A 17168-nucleotide genomic window follows, 5' to 3' on the forward strand; every position below is an offset into this window, starting at 1 on the left:
GGCAATGTCAAGTCGCATCGACAACTACCGCATTGAGAAACCAAAAAACAAAGTATTTTTTGGTAGGCAATGAATCTGACAAAATATGAAACCATCCATTTTCTTAGAAATCGCATTCGTCAACCAAAATGTATACTTCGTTGAAAATTAACCATCTCAGGTGTAATGAACAAGAATTGCAAACCTGAAAACCTCCAGAAAAATGGGCATTGCTAAAATATAATATGAAGCTTATTGTAAACTGTAAACACATTCATTCAAGTTGAGCCAGCATTTCATTTCCAGATGAACTTTTAACAACGCCTAAAACTCCATCAAGCCTAGGATTTTCTTATTATTATAGCTACAAAACACCACACTCTCCAAAGTGTTCAAAGTTATGAACAAAACAGATAGCAAGACAATAAAAACAAGAAGAAAAACCAAATCACTTGTAAGTCGACTGATTGCTCTGCAAATCCTCACTCTCCTCCACCAATTTCTCCTTCTCTGCAGCTGATCCAACCTCCCCTCCTCCTTCCACCGATTTCGCTTCACCGACACTTTGAGAACCCGTCAACCTCGCCAACACCACAAACGAAACCCCACCAAGCACATTGTTCAAGCACCTCAGAACCACCACAGAAGTCTTGAATGCCAGAGGGGGAAGCCCCTTTTCCAGCAAAAACTCAGCCCCATTCAAAGTTTGGTACCTTAAATTACTGCTTATACCCATGTGAGCTGCCCAAGTGAGCGCATTCAATAAAGTTGGTGGAGGCTTGTTTGGGGTCTCGAATTTCGGGTCCATCTTCTTTCTCAGTTTGATCAACCCATTTGACAAGGCAGTCCCAGCTAGCCCGGCAGCGAACCCAACAGCTGCAAAGACGGCTCCCTTGTAAACGAATGTCCCCAAACGGTTCACCAACCCATACGAACCCGGTTCGAACATGTGGCTAGCCGGGCAACTGGCGAAGATCGAAGGCAGAGTGGCAGCTGAAGCAGACAAAGTGGGTGCTAACAAATACATCAGTGTGAAATTGAGTATGGAGCCGACGACGAGAGTCGAGAAGACGAAGTCGAGCTCGTTGAGGCCGAAATTGGGGCGAGAAGCCATGTCTCCGAGAACGCAAGAGCTCACGCCGACCACTTCCTCCATCAGAACCTTGAAAGGGAATTGGGGATCGGCTGCAACTCGAGATCTCCAACCGTTGAGAAACATACCCAGAACTCCAAAACCCTGAAGCGCTGACGAAGATGAAGGCGACGAATCATCGGAATTCCCATCTCCGCCTCCGCGGCTCCAGCCTCCGCTGTTTCCACCAGCTCCGGCGCCGGAGTGGCCATCGCCATTTCCGCCGGAAAACGAAAGCTCTGGCTTTCCATCCCAAATGGGCTTGGGGACAAACGAGATTGCCCGATTTAGGGTTTTAGAGTAGGGAAAGGAGATGGAGGAATTAGGGTTGTTGGAGAAACGGCGATTATCGGAAGGATTAGAGTGGTGTCGAGCAACAGTAGAGTAACGAAGCTGCGCAGTGGCTGCCATGATTGATCTGAATCTGAATCTGAATCTACTAAGCTCAGCAAGTGAGTGATGTAATAAGAACCCTAAAAATGAAAAATGGTGAAGACGGCGGCCCCAAGTAGACAATTACAAACAAGAATATCAAGGCCGGCGGTCACTGTCGTCTGCACTCGCGAACCCTAAAAATGAGAGACGAGTATTTTTAGTGTCATTTCTACGCGCCTGTGAGTTCCATTTTGATCACACGTGGCCTTTGAACTTGGACGCTATTGTGGAAGTTGGTGAGCAATTTGGGCCCCAAATCCCACCAAACGAATTTCCGGGTCATTTTGGCTTAGTTGGTGTGAAAGGGCTTTTTGGTCATTCTACACTACCGGGACCCTGGTTCGTATCCACTATCTGTCGGGCCGGCCTGGCAGTGAATGCGATTATACGATTACAACCCACTTTCCCACCTCGCCTTTTTGATGCATTACACTCTTGTTATTTTTATAAAAAGGCAATTAGATTAGTAGGCTTAACAATACAAATGACACATGATAGAGGGAGTCACAATATAACAGATATAAGTAAAATTTCTCTAGTACTTTTAGCCAGTTAAAAGTTGAAACGATCTAAAGAGAATCACTCTCGAAAATAAACTTTTCTATAACTTATCTCAACGCCATAATTTCTCTGTATCTAGTCCAATGACATTAAGGAAAAAAACTAATTGCTAACCAACATGACTTTCCTAGATAGACTAAGAACAGCAAGTAAACTCAACTATATTTCCGGAATCATAAGAGAAAAAACACAACACTCATAGAGTTTCTGGACTTTATTAAACAAACTAAACCAAAATAAAAAGTCAGCAAAAGGAAAACCAACCGCCACTAATCTTCTCTCGAGACATAACATAAAAAGTGCCAACTAATTACTCCAATGCCTTAATGCACCAATTGAGCAGTGGATTTACCATGTCCAAACCGCAACACCTCAAAAAGCAGCCTTGTAAGATAAGGCACAACCAAAGACAGTTCAAATATGAGACAATAAATATGCCAAGGAAAGAGTAAATCAACATAAGTCCACCAAAGTCGAAGATCTGAAAGGATTCGAGAGAAAACCCTCGGGATCTAAAGTTTTCTCTTTTATTTCTCTCTCTCTCTCTCTCTCTCTCTCTCTCTCTTACCGTTTAGAGTTTTTCAGTCACGTACACTCTTGTTAACTACAAGAGTATAGAACAAGTCAAATATTACAAGTTAGGAATCTCACTAATTACAACATATCGATCATACCCAACTTGGCAAGAGAGCCATAAAATGCTTGAGGCTTTTATGGATGGAGCCAATTGGACAAGGTGTGGCTGCTAAATGGTGTTGAGGGTGTTGATATGCACGGTGGGGTGGAAGTTATAGATATGATGGACTTAGATGAAGACACTCAAGTGGAAGAAGAAATGCTTGATGTTCACAATGAAATAGGGGATCAAGGTGAAGAAATGCTTTATGTTCACAATGACATGGTGTCGTGGAAGCTATAGATATGATGGACTTAGATGAACATATTATTGGTGTTGAGGATGAACATGTTGGTAATGTTGTGGGATCTTCATATATAAAGATCATGTGATGTCTCCTCTTGAACATAGTCTATGCGCTCTTAATGCAGGTGTTAATCATCATGAATAAGTAGTTCTTGATATGAATGGTGGGGTGGAAGCTATAGATATGATAGACTTATATTTTAGCATTTGATCCATAATTGCTAGGCAATGAAAAATAGACTCGATGAATAGGGTTTCCACCTCATTTTCTCCAGAGCCCCCATTTTCTGAGTATTATTCTCACATAGCATAATGGCACAATCGGATAGTCTTTTCATCTCTCCAGCTCGAAGGTAGCAGACAAATTTGTGGATCATCATAAAGGAATGCAAAGGCTTAGTCGAACTCCTTGAAACCCAAATCAAGTAAGGTTTTTGCTTGGGTTTTTGGTTGGATTCTATTTTCTTTTTTATAGTTTTCATGTATGTGTATGTAACAATATGTTTTATATGAGCAAATGTTTTTTGGATAAATCTTCCTCGGTGGAATTCGTTTTGTCCATGCGAATTCTATAAGTTATTACTATATCTTAAATGATTGATTAATCTCTCTTTCGAAACCCTACAGGTTATTAATCATCATGAACAAGTCGTTCTTAATATGCAAGGTGGGGTAGAACCTATATATATGATAGACTTATATTTTAGCATTTGATCCACAATTGCTAGGTGATGAAAATAGACTCGATGAATAGGGTTTCCACCTTATTTTCTCCAGAGCCCCCATTTTCTGAGTATTATTCTCACATAGCATAATGGCACAATCGGATGGTCTTTTCATCTCTCCAGCTCGAAGGTAGCAAACCAATTTTTGGATCATCATAAAGGAAAGCAAAGGCTTAGTCGAACTCCTTGAAATCCCAAATCAAGTAAGGTTTTTGCTTGGGTTCTTGCTTGGATTTTGTTTTCTTTCTGATAGTTTTCATGTATGTGTTCAATCTAACAATATGTTTTATATGAGCAAATATTTTTTTGGATAAATCTTTCCCGGTGGAATTCGTTTTGTCCATGCGAATTCTACAAGTTATTACTATATCTTAAATGATTGATTAATCTCTCTTTCGAAACCCTACAGGTTATTAATCATCATGAACAAGTCGTTCTTGATATGCAAGGTGGGGTGGAACCTATATATATGATAGACTTATATTGTAGCATTTGATCTGCAATTGTTAAGTGATGAAAATTAGACTCGATGTTTAGGGTTTCCACCTCTGTTTCTCCTGAGCCCCTATTTTCTTAGTATAATTCTCACAGAGCGTAATGCCACAACCAGATGGCCTTCTCATTTCTCTGCCTCGAAGGTTGCAAACTGCTTTTTGGACCATCATAGAGGAATGTAGAGCGTTAGTCAAACTCTTTGAAATCCCAAATAAAGTAAGGTTTTTATTGGGTTCTTTAGTTTTTCGTTCTTGCTTGAGTTCTATTTTCTTTCTGATAATTTTCTTGCATGTGTTCAATCTAACAATAAGAAATATAAAAAAAAACGAGAGAGTTTTGAAAATGGTGAGAAGCAAAGAGATAAAGGTTAGGTTTTGTTGCTCTGGCTTCTTGTTTTCGCTCTTCTGGGATTCTTGTTATGACTTGAGGGTTTCTAGTTCTTATTAATCATCCTGAACAATTCGTTCTTCATATGCAAAGTGGGGGTGAAACTTATAGATATGATAGACTTACATTGTTGCATTTGATCCACAATTGTTAGGCGATGAAAATTAGACTTGATGTTTAGGTTTTCCACCTCATTTTCTCAATAGCCCCTAACTTGAAATCCCAAATCAAGTAAGGTTTTGATTGGTTCTATTTTCTTTCTGATAGTTTTCTTACATGCATTCAATCTAACAATATGTTCTATTCCAACTAATATTTTAGGGATAGATTTTTCCAGGTGGAATTCGTTGTGTCCAAACGAATTCTACACATTATTACAATATCTTAAATGATTAAGTAATCTCTTTCTCGAAACCTTACTATGACATATGCGGAAGTGGCTAAAGAAGTCCGCTCTAATATTATTATACATAAGGTATAAATGGTCAATTTTGTAGTGTCGCGAGTACCTAAGGCTTAAAAAGAAAATGAAAATGAAAATGCCAAGTAACATGTCAGCAGTTGAATCTGAAGCCCATCGCCAGGCTTGCATATGGGAAGAGGCTTGCTGTGAGAAGAAACATTTGCCCGAAGCCAAAGATATATATGATTTGATTGATATATCTGAGAAGTAGTGTGGTGAGTGAGAGAAGTGATGTGATTAATTGCAAGTGGACAATATCGCTCAAATTAGTATAGTAGTGAATAGAGTATCGTTCCAACAGGGATCAAGTTAATCTATTAAATGTTAGAGTAATTTATTTTTAATTATATTTGAATTAAACAATAAGAGAATTATGATGATTAAAATCTAACTAAGCAAGTAAAATAAATTGAGATTAAGTAAATAATGTAAAAGAACAAAGATGATAAAGCACTAGGACACCGATTTCACCTAGCTAATCCCACCCAAATCCTTCTAGCTTGTTAATCCTAATTACCTAACATGTTGATAATCGTTTTCCCTTACCTCACCAATACTCTCTTTCGAGTTATATTAGTTGTGTTCTATACCGTCTACCCACTCTATTCCTAGTTATGGATTTAGATGGCTAAGAACCCATTAAGATTTGTGGAAAACATTAAAGACTACACAAACCATAACCTAATCTTCCGAGGTCGGCTATGTAATTTATGATACTTATTACAAGAAGTTATTTATTAGGAATCTCCTTCCGGTCTCGACCCAATTCTTCCAATCATGCAATTAGTGACCAATTAATTGAAAGCATTAAGAATGGTAACAAGCACTCAACATGCATAGATAAATAAAATTAACAATCTCGGAGAATTTGAGTATTCATAACTAGGCTACATCGTAGCCCTAGTAAAATAAATTAGTTCATGAAGGACTTATTGAGAATCTTGATAGTTGATGAAAACATGGAAGGCACCAAATGATTTGTATTCTCCTTTGAGTGTTTCGGCGTGAATGTGTGGAATTTGATGATAGATGATCTTTGATCAATGGCCGAAACTCCCTATTTATAATACTCCTAGAAATCCTACCTATCTAAGGTATAATTACAATTGTTATAAAAATAGGATTCCTTACAATATAATGTCTTCTTTATTTCTCCTTGTTTGACTTGGTAAGACTTGAACCATATTGAACTAGGAATTTTGACAACATTCCTTTTGACAAAAGGAATGATTTATCTTATTTTTAATTAATATTCAATCTTCATCTTCTTGCCCATTTTTACTTCAATTTCTCATATTTCACAATTCCTTCATAAATTTCACAAATTTCACAAAACCAATTAAAACAACCAATTTAATCCAAAGAAATTAACAAATAAATAAGTATATGAGGCATAAAATACATATAAAATATTGGCTTATCAAGAAGGCAAAGATATATATATATATATATATATATATTTATTTATTTATTTATTTATTTATTTATTTATTTATTTGTGTTGAGGCAGTTGTTACTGAAAATGTGAGGGTTAGATTCGTGGCTGAAATAGGGGAATGGTCTACTGTGGACGGCGAAGAAGAATATATTTCTACTGAGGACGGCGGAGGGAGAGAAAATGGTAGAGGTGGTTGTAGCAAAAATGAGGGAATGGTCTAGGGTTCCTACGTGGGTCAGGAGGATGCATGAAGCAAGATGAAGGGTAAAGAGAGAAACTAGTAATATGTACCATATATATAGCTTTGGCGTCTCTTTGGTTTGGTTGACTCCAACTTTCCAAACAGTCAATGTTTTGTCGACAAGTTGGTCAAACTCCAAGTCCAAGGTACAACTTAGGTTAGACTGACCTGATCCGAATTAGAGGTGTCAAACGGGTCGTGTTGGGTTGCTCTGGCTTGTTTAGAGTCGGCTCATTTAATAAACAAGGAGTGCCGAGCCCTATTCATTTATTAAAATCATCAATCCTGGCTTAAATTATAACATCCCACATCGACTAATGAAAAGGGGGTGATGTGCCTTATATGTACATGCTCGCCTTTATCTAGCACGAGGCCTTCTGGGAGCTCACTGGCTTCGGAGTCATGGAAACTCCGAAGTTAAACGAGTTGGGGCTAGAGCAATCCCAGGATGGGTGACCGACTGGAAAGTTGCTCGTGAGCTCCCATAAACAAAATCATTAGGGTATGGGGGGTCCAAAGCGAATAATATCGTACTACAGCGGAGCCGATCCCAGGATGTAACAGTTTGGTATCAGAGCCACTCTGCCGTATGGTGCGAGTGTGCCGACGAAAACGTCAGGCCCCTAAGGGGGTGGATTGTAACATCCCACATCGATCAACGGAGAGGGGTGATGTGCTTCATATATACATGTCCGTCTTCATCTAGCACGTTCCTTTTTGGGAACTCACTGACTTCGGAGTCATGGGAACTCCGAAATTAAGCGAGTTGGGGCTAGAGCAATCCCAGGATGGGTGACCCACTAGGAAGTTGCTCGTGAGCTCCCAGAAACAAACTCGTGTGGGTATGGGAGGCCCAATGCTGACAATATCGTGCTACGGCGGGGCCGATCCCAGGATTGTACAATTTAATCCATATCCGGGGTGGTACATAAGGTAGTGCTAATAGCACTCAAACTAACATTCTAAACTCACATCTTTCCAACATCTCACAACAACACCCAAAGTATCCCACACATAATCAACTAAAATCATAGCCGAACCCAAAGCTCACTTTCAAAACTCACCCAACTCAATTAACCCATACTCAACAATTCCATAATTTCAATTATTAAAATATTATCCGAGATACTTCATATGATAATAAAAACAAATTTCAAAATCCCAACATAGTCAACATAACTCAAATAACGAGGGAGACTCGTTAGTAAGGTCGTTCTAGTACTCCTTGAAGGGTGAAACTACCTCGGAAGACTCACGGTCAACTGAGGGGTCAAACTACCCAAATTGTCACATCCCGGATCGGCTCTGCCGCAGCACGATATTGTCCGCATTGGACCCCCCTCTCTGCCCTCACGGTTTTGTTTGTAGGAGCTCACGAGCGAGCTTCCAAAAGACCCCGTGCTAGATGGAGGCGAGCATGTACATATAAGGCACATCACCCCCTCTCCGTTAGTCGATGTGGGATGTTACACAAACTTAGGCAATATGAGCTCGGCCGTGCTTGGATCAACCCAATCTGTTTGACAATTGTAAATTGCCAAGCCTGCTTATGTTTTTTCACTTGGTTTGATGGATTGACACCTCTAATGTGGATTGGCAAGTTTACATAGGGTTTTTCGGTTGGTTTGGTTGGTTGCTATATCCGAGGTTCTTCTACCAGTATTACAATTACTACTCTTTCTTTGTGGCCATGGTCGAACTAATGTAAACTGTAAACGTTTATAATTTAGAGATGTCATACGAGTTTTCTTAAGTTTGTTTTCCAAAGTGTCATCGTAATTAGCGGACGTGTTGACTTGCACAAGTAGCTCAATCGTAAAAGAGCGAACATAAGACGACCTGTAAACCTAAACTTTTCATATTCGAGCAAACATAAGACAATTTATAAACTACGACATTTTAGATTCGATGCGAATAGACTCGGATTTATCTAACACCATGCCCATGTGAAGTTAACTACGGACAACAAAAGGCCAAATAGTATATAAAAATTTGAAGACATAGCTCACAAACTCGAGCTACCACGATGTGGGTTTGTTTGAACTCTCTTGTTTTGGGATCATTAAGCAAGCAATGTTGAGTTAAATAGCATAAATAGAATCTATCGATGGCCCCACTGGGAAAGATGGTCGCTTCTTTATATTTAGAAAGATACTTATCATCCAAAATCAAGTGATTAGGAGCTTAATGAATCGGCTTGATTGCTTTGAGACCAAGCCAACTGTATGTCGTCTTATATCAATTCAACAACATTGAAGACTCCAAAGAGACAACTTAAATAATTCAGAAGCACATGTAAAGAATCCAGACTCTGTTTACATACTTATAATATTAAAAAAAATATGGCATATGACATGCCCTACAAAGCTAAACTCGACCCCATTGTCTTAAACTCTAATGGTTGCACAATTAATTAATATATATATTTTCACACTTCTCAGAAGTAACTAACACAAGAATAAATCCAATGAATGTATTAGGTTTACACAGAAAACTGACCTCACCAAACCTACTCGAGAGCCAACTATATAAATTTCATCATTTTTTTTTTTTGTTTTTTGTTGTTGATATTTTTCTGTTTCGGGTCTTTGTCAGTCTGTTGTTCCAAAAAGAAAGAAAAACAAACCAAACAAAAACCACCAGAAAGCTCACCAGCAAGAACTGTTAGCCTATTTTTCTTGTAGCCATGCTGATGGAAATGTGTATTGCAAGGCATTCTTGGCCATGAGTTTATAGAGCGGAGGAGTGAACATTTCAAACAGGATTTATATGAGCACTCATCGACCAGTTTTTGCGCGTTTCATTCCGCTTGAATTGAAAGGAGATACACTACCGCTTGGTCCAGGGCTTTCTTCTCTGAAATTTGAGTTTAGCAGAGCCAACTCACGCAATTGCTGCCTCTTAATAAAATCCTGTGACTCATCCTGCAAGTGAAAGGTTTATATCCCAAAAGAAAGAAATGAAGAGCTAAGGTCAAAATTAGGACAAAGGTGTTTTTCTAATTAAAATACAAATACAGAATTGTCAGTAATAGCATCCATAAACAAGTTCCTCTGCAGGGAAAGAGAGCTCATAGCCTTGTGGATCGACTGATCCTAACTTTATAAGTCTGCCTATCAAGCAGAAGTATTGGCGCCCATGCAGCTTAACATGTGGATATGAAGTTTTATCAAATTTCCTCTCAAGACATAAACAAGTAAATATGGGCCTAATAAAAAGTTCCAGGACAGAGATGCAATGAGGGTTAGCCATCCTGATTTCTTGATGATTATCATGACTATCTAACAAGAAATTCAAAAGACTGAAGATAATTACCACAGGTTTGAGCAATTCTTCTATAATTTCCTGCGCCTGTCTCAGCCTTATATCAACAACATTGGCAGGTAAGTCCGCTTCAATTAAGATGTGGAGTGGTTCATTCAGATGCTCATACCCTGGTCTTCCCCGAAGCTTCTCCTCCTTGATATTGGAAAATAATACGAAATGATTAAGCTAGAGAACCAAAAAGGAAATCTTATCAAGTAGCATTATGAAATATTCAGAAATTTTCAACATTCCAAAAGTCAATTTTGACTGATCATAGACAGCAAATTCTTTGTATTAGACTAGAAAAGAATGAACAAGTGTATTACCTTGTCTGGATCCTTAATAGATCCTTTGCCTCTAATGTATACACGACAACCTGTAGTAGCTTCAACCCGTTTCAGAGAATTACCTCTCGGTCCAAGAAGTCGCCCAACAAAATTGAACTAACATCCACAAGCAAACAGAATGTTCAGTTATTTATTATTACATTGAGGGAACCAATCGAGCTGACTTTAAATGCTACAAGTATGCAAATGACTTACATTGGGGTAAGTATCTACAGGAATTTCCAAACGTAAAATCCTCTTCACAGTGTATGAACTAGGGCTCGCAGGTGCACCTTGCCAGTCCATTGTCATTCCATGTGGTCCACCTAATCTCTGCTATGTAAAAGGGTCTTGCCATCTTAGAGAATGTAACATTCATAATAAAAACCAAAGATAATTAATAGAGAAGGATGGCAGGTAGTAAAGTTGAGAAAAAGCATGTGAATTCCAGTAGAATCACGCATTGGAGACACATGTTTATTAAAGAGAGATGACAGGATTAACATTCACACTTTAGGTAACAAATAAGAAACTTCTTGTTTCAATAGAGTACATCCAAAAACATAAATAGGAGATAAACATGTACATACAGGTCATACCCAGCTTATGAGTTATAAATCCACGTTCCAAGACAATCATTGTTTGATTTCTTTATATTTCTCACCTCACATCGCATTTTGTGCTTTAAATATTGTTAGACATGCATATAACTTATTATCTGTGTTTTTATGAATTAATTACAGGTGAAAGAGACTGCCAATACCAAGTTCATTAGCACAAGAAGATAACTCTAAAATGCACAACAAAGCGTATTTCCTTTTAAACTTCTCTCCAACAACATTTCACTTCATGTAGGTACGAACTGGTTGTTTAAATTTCATATATAGCATTTGTGTGGGCTAAAACCCAAGTTCACATTAGGAATTGGGGGCCAAATAAGTTCAAGATAGAAAGCAGAATGAATAAGAAGAAATCAAAATTCAAGTGGGTCTAAAGTACCAAGATCCTTGAATGAGTGCAAAGGACCCTGTATCAGTTTAAAACCCAATCTCAAGGGACTTCTTGCACAATATATAGGCATTATCAGTTAATTGCCGTGGTCCCAACCCTTTTCCTATAACCTTTTGCTATGTACAAGAAATTTTACCTAGGACACACAACTATATAAAGGCATGAAACACATTTTCACCTCAGAGATGGGTAGTTATGTATTGAATGAAGCTGGAGGAGATACAGTATTAAATCGCAGCTTACACAGACAATCAATAAAATAATACACAAAATGCAATGCAGGGATTTCAAAAATCAGAGATGTCTCTCTGAAAATTAACAAAACAATCACCTCTTGAGGGAGTCCATTCCAGCCACCCAATCCTGTCCCAGTAACATTTGACATAAGGTTTGAAGAAGCCATTGGACTAGGACTTCTATGTCGCATTCTGTCAAAGTCACCAAAACCTTGGTTGGACATCATTCCAGAAACCCGTAAAATCTCTGCACAAAGAAACAATCATATGAGAAACTGGCCACACTATTGGAAAGGACATTCCAAGGTGAAGTTATGAAACTATACAGAACTAAGTTAAAAGGCCATCATAATCATGAGAAATAGAAAAGGGGAAGAAACCTCAGCATAGCGTAGACCTAGTTTTTGCAATGTAACACACAACCACACCTTGATGTGGATACCACATAGGAGGGTTGGTCAACAGAAGAAGTTCAATGAGCTGCATTTTCTGTGAGTAAAGAAGCCTATTAAGGTCAACTAATCACCGAAGCAGAGAGTACATTATCACCTCTGTAAACTGGATATCTACTATGAAACCAGGCCAATCTACCTCTAGCCGACTCTTCTCCTAGAAGGCCATCAAAATCAGCATTCCTTGGGTGTTCATCTTGTGTATATTACAAAATATATTTACCTTTACCTTTAATTCCCCTTCCATAACTTTTTACAAGTCATCCACATAGACCCATTTTGGAAGTTCAAATTAACTGAAGTGCAGACATTTCAATGCATTCAAATTCACATTTTAGACGCCTGCACTCGCTATTGCAACTAGGTGATGCATAAGACCTTTAGATGGTATAGAGTCTATGGACATAGGGAAAGAGTGGGGGAATGCAAAGCAGGTACAATTGATGTTGCAACTTTGCATAACTCATCAATATACTCAGTTAAGATTAGGGTGGTAAGTAGTAATGGAGCCTATTGTTATCATAAAACTAGGAATCATTGAAAATGACTCAATTATACACAATGCTTTGAGTCTAATTTCAACGAAAATTCCAACTTCCCCATCTGAAGGGAACGAAAAACACAATGAACTCAGAATTAAGCATTAGAATGTGTTAAAAACAGGGCTGCAGACACTGTTCCACAATGAAATGTGGAGATGAATGCACGATCAGTTAAAGAACAGCCCTTTATAACTGAGGAAACGAGCAGCCAACGGTCATGAGGTGAAAACCAATCAGACCGATCTGCCTAGTAAAGGAAGCACATTTCATATTTCCAAAAAGACAGTCATGGGGACAAGAACAAACGAAAATGGAATAAACCTAGTATGCCCCATAAAAGTCTAGATCCAAAACTCAAAGATGTGTAAGTAAACCTTGATTCAAGAGTCGGCTGCATATCGGAAGTACTTGCATGAAAGGTCCAAGCTTCTGGTGCTCTGCTAACAGCTCTGACAAGTACTGACTAGAAAACAAGAGGACGCATAGATCAAAAACAGGAGCAAAATTTGTTCAACATAATCAAATTAAAACAGAGCAAAGTTCATTACCAAGACTGTATCTTTCTCAGGGCAGTTTAGTTTTTGAAGATTTAAAAGAAAGGTTCTAGAAGGGATATACAAACCTGTCAACATCTGGGGTGCTTCTAATCTGAGGAGAAGCAGCTCTGGCAGGTGAGAAGTTGGGATTATACAAGCCCGACATGGCTTTTCTGTGCTTTTCTCAGAGAATTTGAACACTCAAAAGAATGGGAGGAAAAGGGTTTTAGTTGGTGTTGTTGCAGAAGAAAAAGGGGAGACAAAGCACCATCAATAAAGGGAGTTTGTAATAGGAGAAAAATAAAAATTTATATAAATAAAATAAAGATAAAAGGAAAAGAAAAGGGTCAGACAGCTCTCTCTGAATTTTGCAGAAAGGAAGGAAAATCTTTAATTATTTTCTTCTGCTTTTTCACCAGTTTCCCTTTATACATATTCACCCTTGTCTATGCAGAGAAAGGAAATAAAACAAAATCAAAAATGTAAAAAAAATTAAAGGGTAGTGAGAGACTGTGTGTGAGTGCAAATAAAAATTGGATCTTTTTGGTTTTAAGGAAGCTAAAATTAAGGTGGTAAAGATTCATTCACAGGAGACTTTTCATTTCACAGTGACCCATGAACTCAGAGAGAGAAGGAGATAGAAAGACAGAGACAGAGACAGAGAGAGAGAGAGAGAGAGAGAGAGAGAGAGAGAGTTTTTACTGCTAGTTGAATGTTGGGGTTTTAGTGTTATACACCCAGAAGAAGTCCATTACGAACGGATGACACGTGTTGACCATGCAGAGAATCAAGCTCTGTTGAACTCAACAGAGAGGTCCCAGACAAGCAAATAGCCTCGATGGCCAATGACAATGATGTTGCCAACGAAAGCTTAGCTGGTCAGAGACAACAAGCCGTACCCAAAACTCCGTCGTTTTGCTTGGTCAAGGAAATTTCCATTTACCATGTTTTTGGTTTTGTGTAGAGTGGAAGTGGAGGAGTGGAACTCTTCTTTGACCGTTTTTATGGCTTCCTAATCCTACTGTGCTTCGAAAGGTCCTCCTTTGGTTGGACTTTGGATCACTCCAATGTTTATTCTTTTATCTCAAAAATTTAAGCCCAATGAAATCGTTAATCTTTTTAACCACCATTGTTTTTGTGAATTCATGGTAAACAGCAAATTAGAAACCAAAATTTTTGGTATGTTTCTGGCTGTCCAGTCAAAATGACCTGAAGTAAACAATAACCTCATCCCCTCCCATGTTTTTAAAACGTCTTTTCTTTTAAAACAATAGAGGTAAATGATCACCTAATATGAACCAATATGTTTTTTTTTCTTTTTTGGTTCCTTTCCTTCCTTTTTAGGGCTTATTACTCATGAATACCCTTTATTGTAAGGGTGTCTCATTGATGTTTAACTTATAAAATTCAATTTGTGTCTTGATTGTCTCGTATGAAATGAGTCTCGTAATATAACAAATCACACTGTAAGAGTGAGTTCCAAAACATTTTCTATTAAGAGAGATTCTAACGATAAAAGTAGTGCAAACATGGACAAACTGTCAAGGATAAATCTCTTTTCATATGTGATTTCATTAGAAGAGTTTTACAAACAATAAAAAAATTATTAGGGATTCTAATCCCTCTCTGTATTTCTCATAGTGATAATGTATGTTGATAACAAATCACGCGTCCATGAGCAATTGTCAAAAGCTTGAGAAACACTTATGTGGAACTGAAATAACATTGTTTTATTATCCCTAGTCACTCACGATATGTCCTACATAACAACTTTTTCACATAACATATCGTGATTGACCATATAAAAAAAAACAATATTATCTCCATATCATACAAGTTTTTCCACAAAAGCGCACATCTTTCCATATGTGTTTCATCGAATGTAGACATCAGTTACAAATTGTGCTTCAATTGAACATGAGTATTTTTGACAGTTGGGTTAAAATAGTACAAACAAAAAACACACACACATATTTCTTAATTTTCTCTCTCATTCACCATTCTCTTGTGTCACCTGGCGGTACTTCTCACCTCACCATAAATAGTTTTGTAAAATGAATGAGTTTTTTTTTTTTTTTTGGGAGAAATTCTATTATTGCATTTATAATTCAGTCAAAAAAGTCACTAGCCACAAAGGGCCAATACAAACTAGCCATAAAAGGGCTCGTTACAATAACAGAGGTGTAATATTAAAATTAAGAAAATTAGGTATGTCTCCACTAACGATCAGGCAAGATCGATGAAAAGCTCTTACAAAGGAGATATGAAAAACTCTTACAAAATGAAAGGTGAAAACTACACAGAGAACACAAAGAGTCTCTGCAACTTATTCCAAACATAAAGAAATTGCAAAAAAGATGGTGGTGGAGATCCGACGCCGAAATGCAGGTGAAGATCCGACGCTGAGCCGTAGCCGCTTATAATGGTTAGATGAAAATCATAACAAAACTAAGACAAATAGGGAAAACCATTTATCTCTGAAAATAGGAAAAGAGGTGAAAGGACATTTTGAATTTTTATTTTATAATCAACGACCTATAACTTGATTTTTAAAAATAAAAAATATATATTTATGCAAAAATTTATAAAATCCCAATAAATATTTGATCGGTGGGAAAGCTTATGATAATGGGGAGGGTTAAAAGTAAGTGGTGGTATTTTGTTGCGAAGCTGTAGCTGTCTTCAACAGGTTAATTAATTAGTTAATGATATTAATGGCGATTAGTATAAAGCTAATCCACCTCACACGTATTGGTTTGACAGCTTAATTCAATCTAATAATAAACTACTATGCCAATGTATTTGGATTTTGTTTATGATTATTTCATTTTATTAGTATTCCGTCTGTTTTTCAATTTTGTGACATATATTGGGTTATTTTTATTTTAAAAATAAGAATTATAAAAATGCAATAGCGTAAAAGGTTTTAACGAGGCACATTGCTGTACTGCTTATTTCCAGTAATTCTGACTGATTGTATGATGTTTATTTGATTTGAATGAAGTCCATTTGTTTTTTTATAAAATTAAATAAATATGAAAATAAAGTAATAATATGAAACCAAAAATAGAATGGGGAATATTAATATTAATATATATATATATATATATATATATCTCTAAATGTCAAACTGGGTAGGGCTGGATGGAGCTCCACCAAAAATGATTGTGATGCTGACGCATGCAGGCCACGATTTGACTAGTCTATGTATGAAGTATGAACTCAATTCAAAAGGAAAAAGGCGTGCCAACTCTTTTATTTTATATGGATGGGAAAAATAATAATTTAAATTAATTAGGAATTGCTTTTGATATTTATTGAATTAATTAAGGTCTTCAAGAAAGAAATAATTCAAAATTAGCGTAGGCTTCCCTACGAAAATAAGGCAGGTCATAATCCAATATTTAGATTCAATAGCTTGGTTTCCACCCTTTGTCACATCTAATTATATTATCCACCCCATTTTAAACAAATGAATAAAACATTAACCAAGTGTTTTTAAGGATTCTCAAAAAGAGGAAAATTAAATATTATACACATGGCCTTTTCTTTCTTATGTCATTGTCTTACTAGGGGGCGTGATTGCTTTCGTTCCTCACCATGTTTTTTAGGCGCTGATTCTTTTTTATTTGAGTTGTATGTGTCACCGATTATCTTACATTTGAGTTGTATGCGTTGTCACTCATCTTACACACGAGTTACATACGTCATCACTCATCTTACATACAAGTTACATGCGTCATACAACACGTGCGCACAATGTTAAATGGTGAATAAAGCAACTGACAAGTCACGTGATGAACAACCACATTAACTAATAAAACAATTATGCTAAACGGATGACATAGAGTAAGACACATGCACCTAGTGTAAAACAACAACAAGGCGTGCACGTTGTGTCATAAATAATCAATCATCTCAACAAAACAAAAACAAAAATTCAAGTCTAGAATCAATCTTAAAAGAGTTGATAATTAATTG

At 37.3% G+C, this 17168-nt stretch overlaps 2 protein-coding genes across 2 annotated transcripts; both read right to left on the reverse strand.

Annotated features, from left to right (window-relative positions):
• Positions 1–231: 231 nt before the first annotated feature.
• Positions 232–1746, reverse strand: LOC117629983 (protein RETICULATA-RELATED 3, chloroplastic). Its single transcript, XM_034362673.1, has one exon. It carries the CDS (start codon positions 1520–1522, stop codon positions 428–430), a length of 1095 nt encoding a protein of 364 aa, XP_034218564.1. The 5' UTR covers positions 1523–1746; the 3' UTR covers positions 232–427.
• Positions 1747–9030: 7284 nt separating this feature from the next.
• Positions 9031–13807, reverse strand: LOC117631787 (KH domain-containing protein At3g08620). Its single transcript, XM_034365089.1, has 7 exons — positions 13274–13807; positions 13026–13114; positions 11753–11904; positions 10627–10743; positions 10411–10527; positions 10094–10237; positions 9031–9702 (listed from the first exon to the last, which is right to left on the reverse strand). The coding sequence occupies exons 1-7, from the start codon at positions 13351–13353 to the stop codon at positions 9556–9558; spliced, it is 846 nt and encodes a 281-aa protein (XP_034220980.1). The 5' UTR covers positions 13354–13807; the 3' UTR covers positions 9031–9555.
• Positions 13808–17168: the final 3361 nt, after the last annotated feature.

This window comes from Prunus dulcis, chromosome 6, assembly GCF_902201215.1.
Source record: "Prunus dulcis chromosome 6, ALMONDv2, whole genome shotgun sequence".
In the NCBI taxonomy this organism is placed as follows: Eukaryota; Viridiplantae; Streptophyta; class Magnoliopsida; order Rosales; family Rosaceae; genus Prunus; species Prunus dulcis.

Bases quoted from the DNA above. Each gene is read 5' to 3' on its own strand.
- LOC117629983 (XM_034362673.1), bottom strand. From the start codon at position 1,522: ATGGCAGCCACTGCGCAGCTTCGTTACTCTACTGTTGCTCGACACCAC.
- LOC117631787 (XM_034365089.1), bottom strand. From the start codon at position 13,353: ATGTCGGGCTTGTATAATCCCAACTTCTCACCTGCCAGAGCTGCTTCT. The intron at 10,744-11,752 runs GTGATTGTTTTG...TTTACATAGCAG, and splicing joins GGAATGGACTCCCTCAAGAG to AGATTAGGTGGACCACATGG. The intron at 10,528-10,626 runs GTAAGTCATTTG...TGTGGATGTTAG, and splicing joins CTGTAGATACTTACCCCAAT to TTCAATTTTGTTGGGCGACT.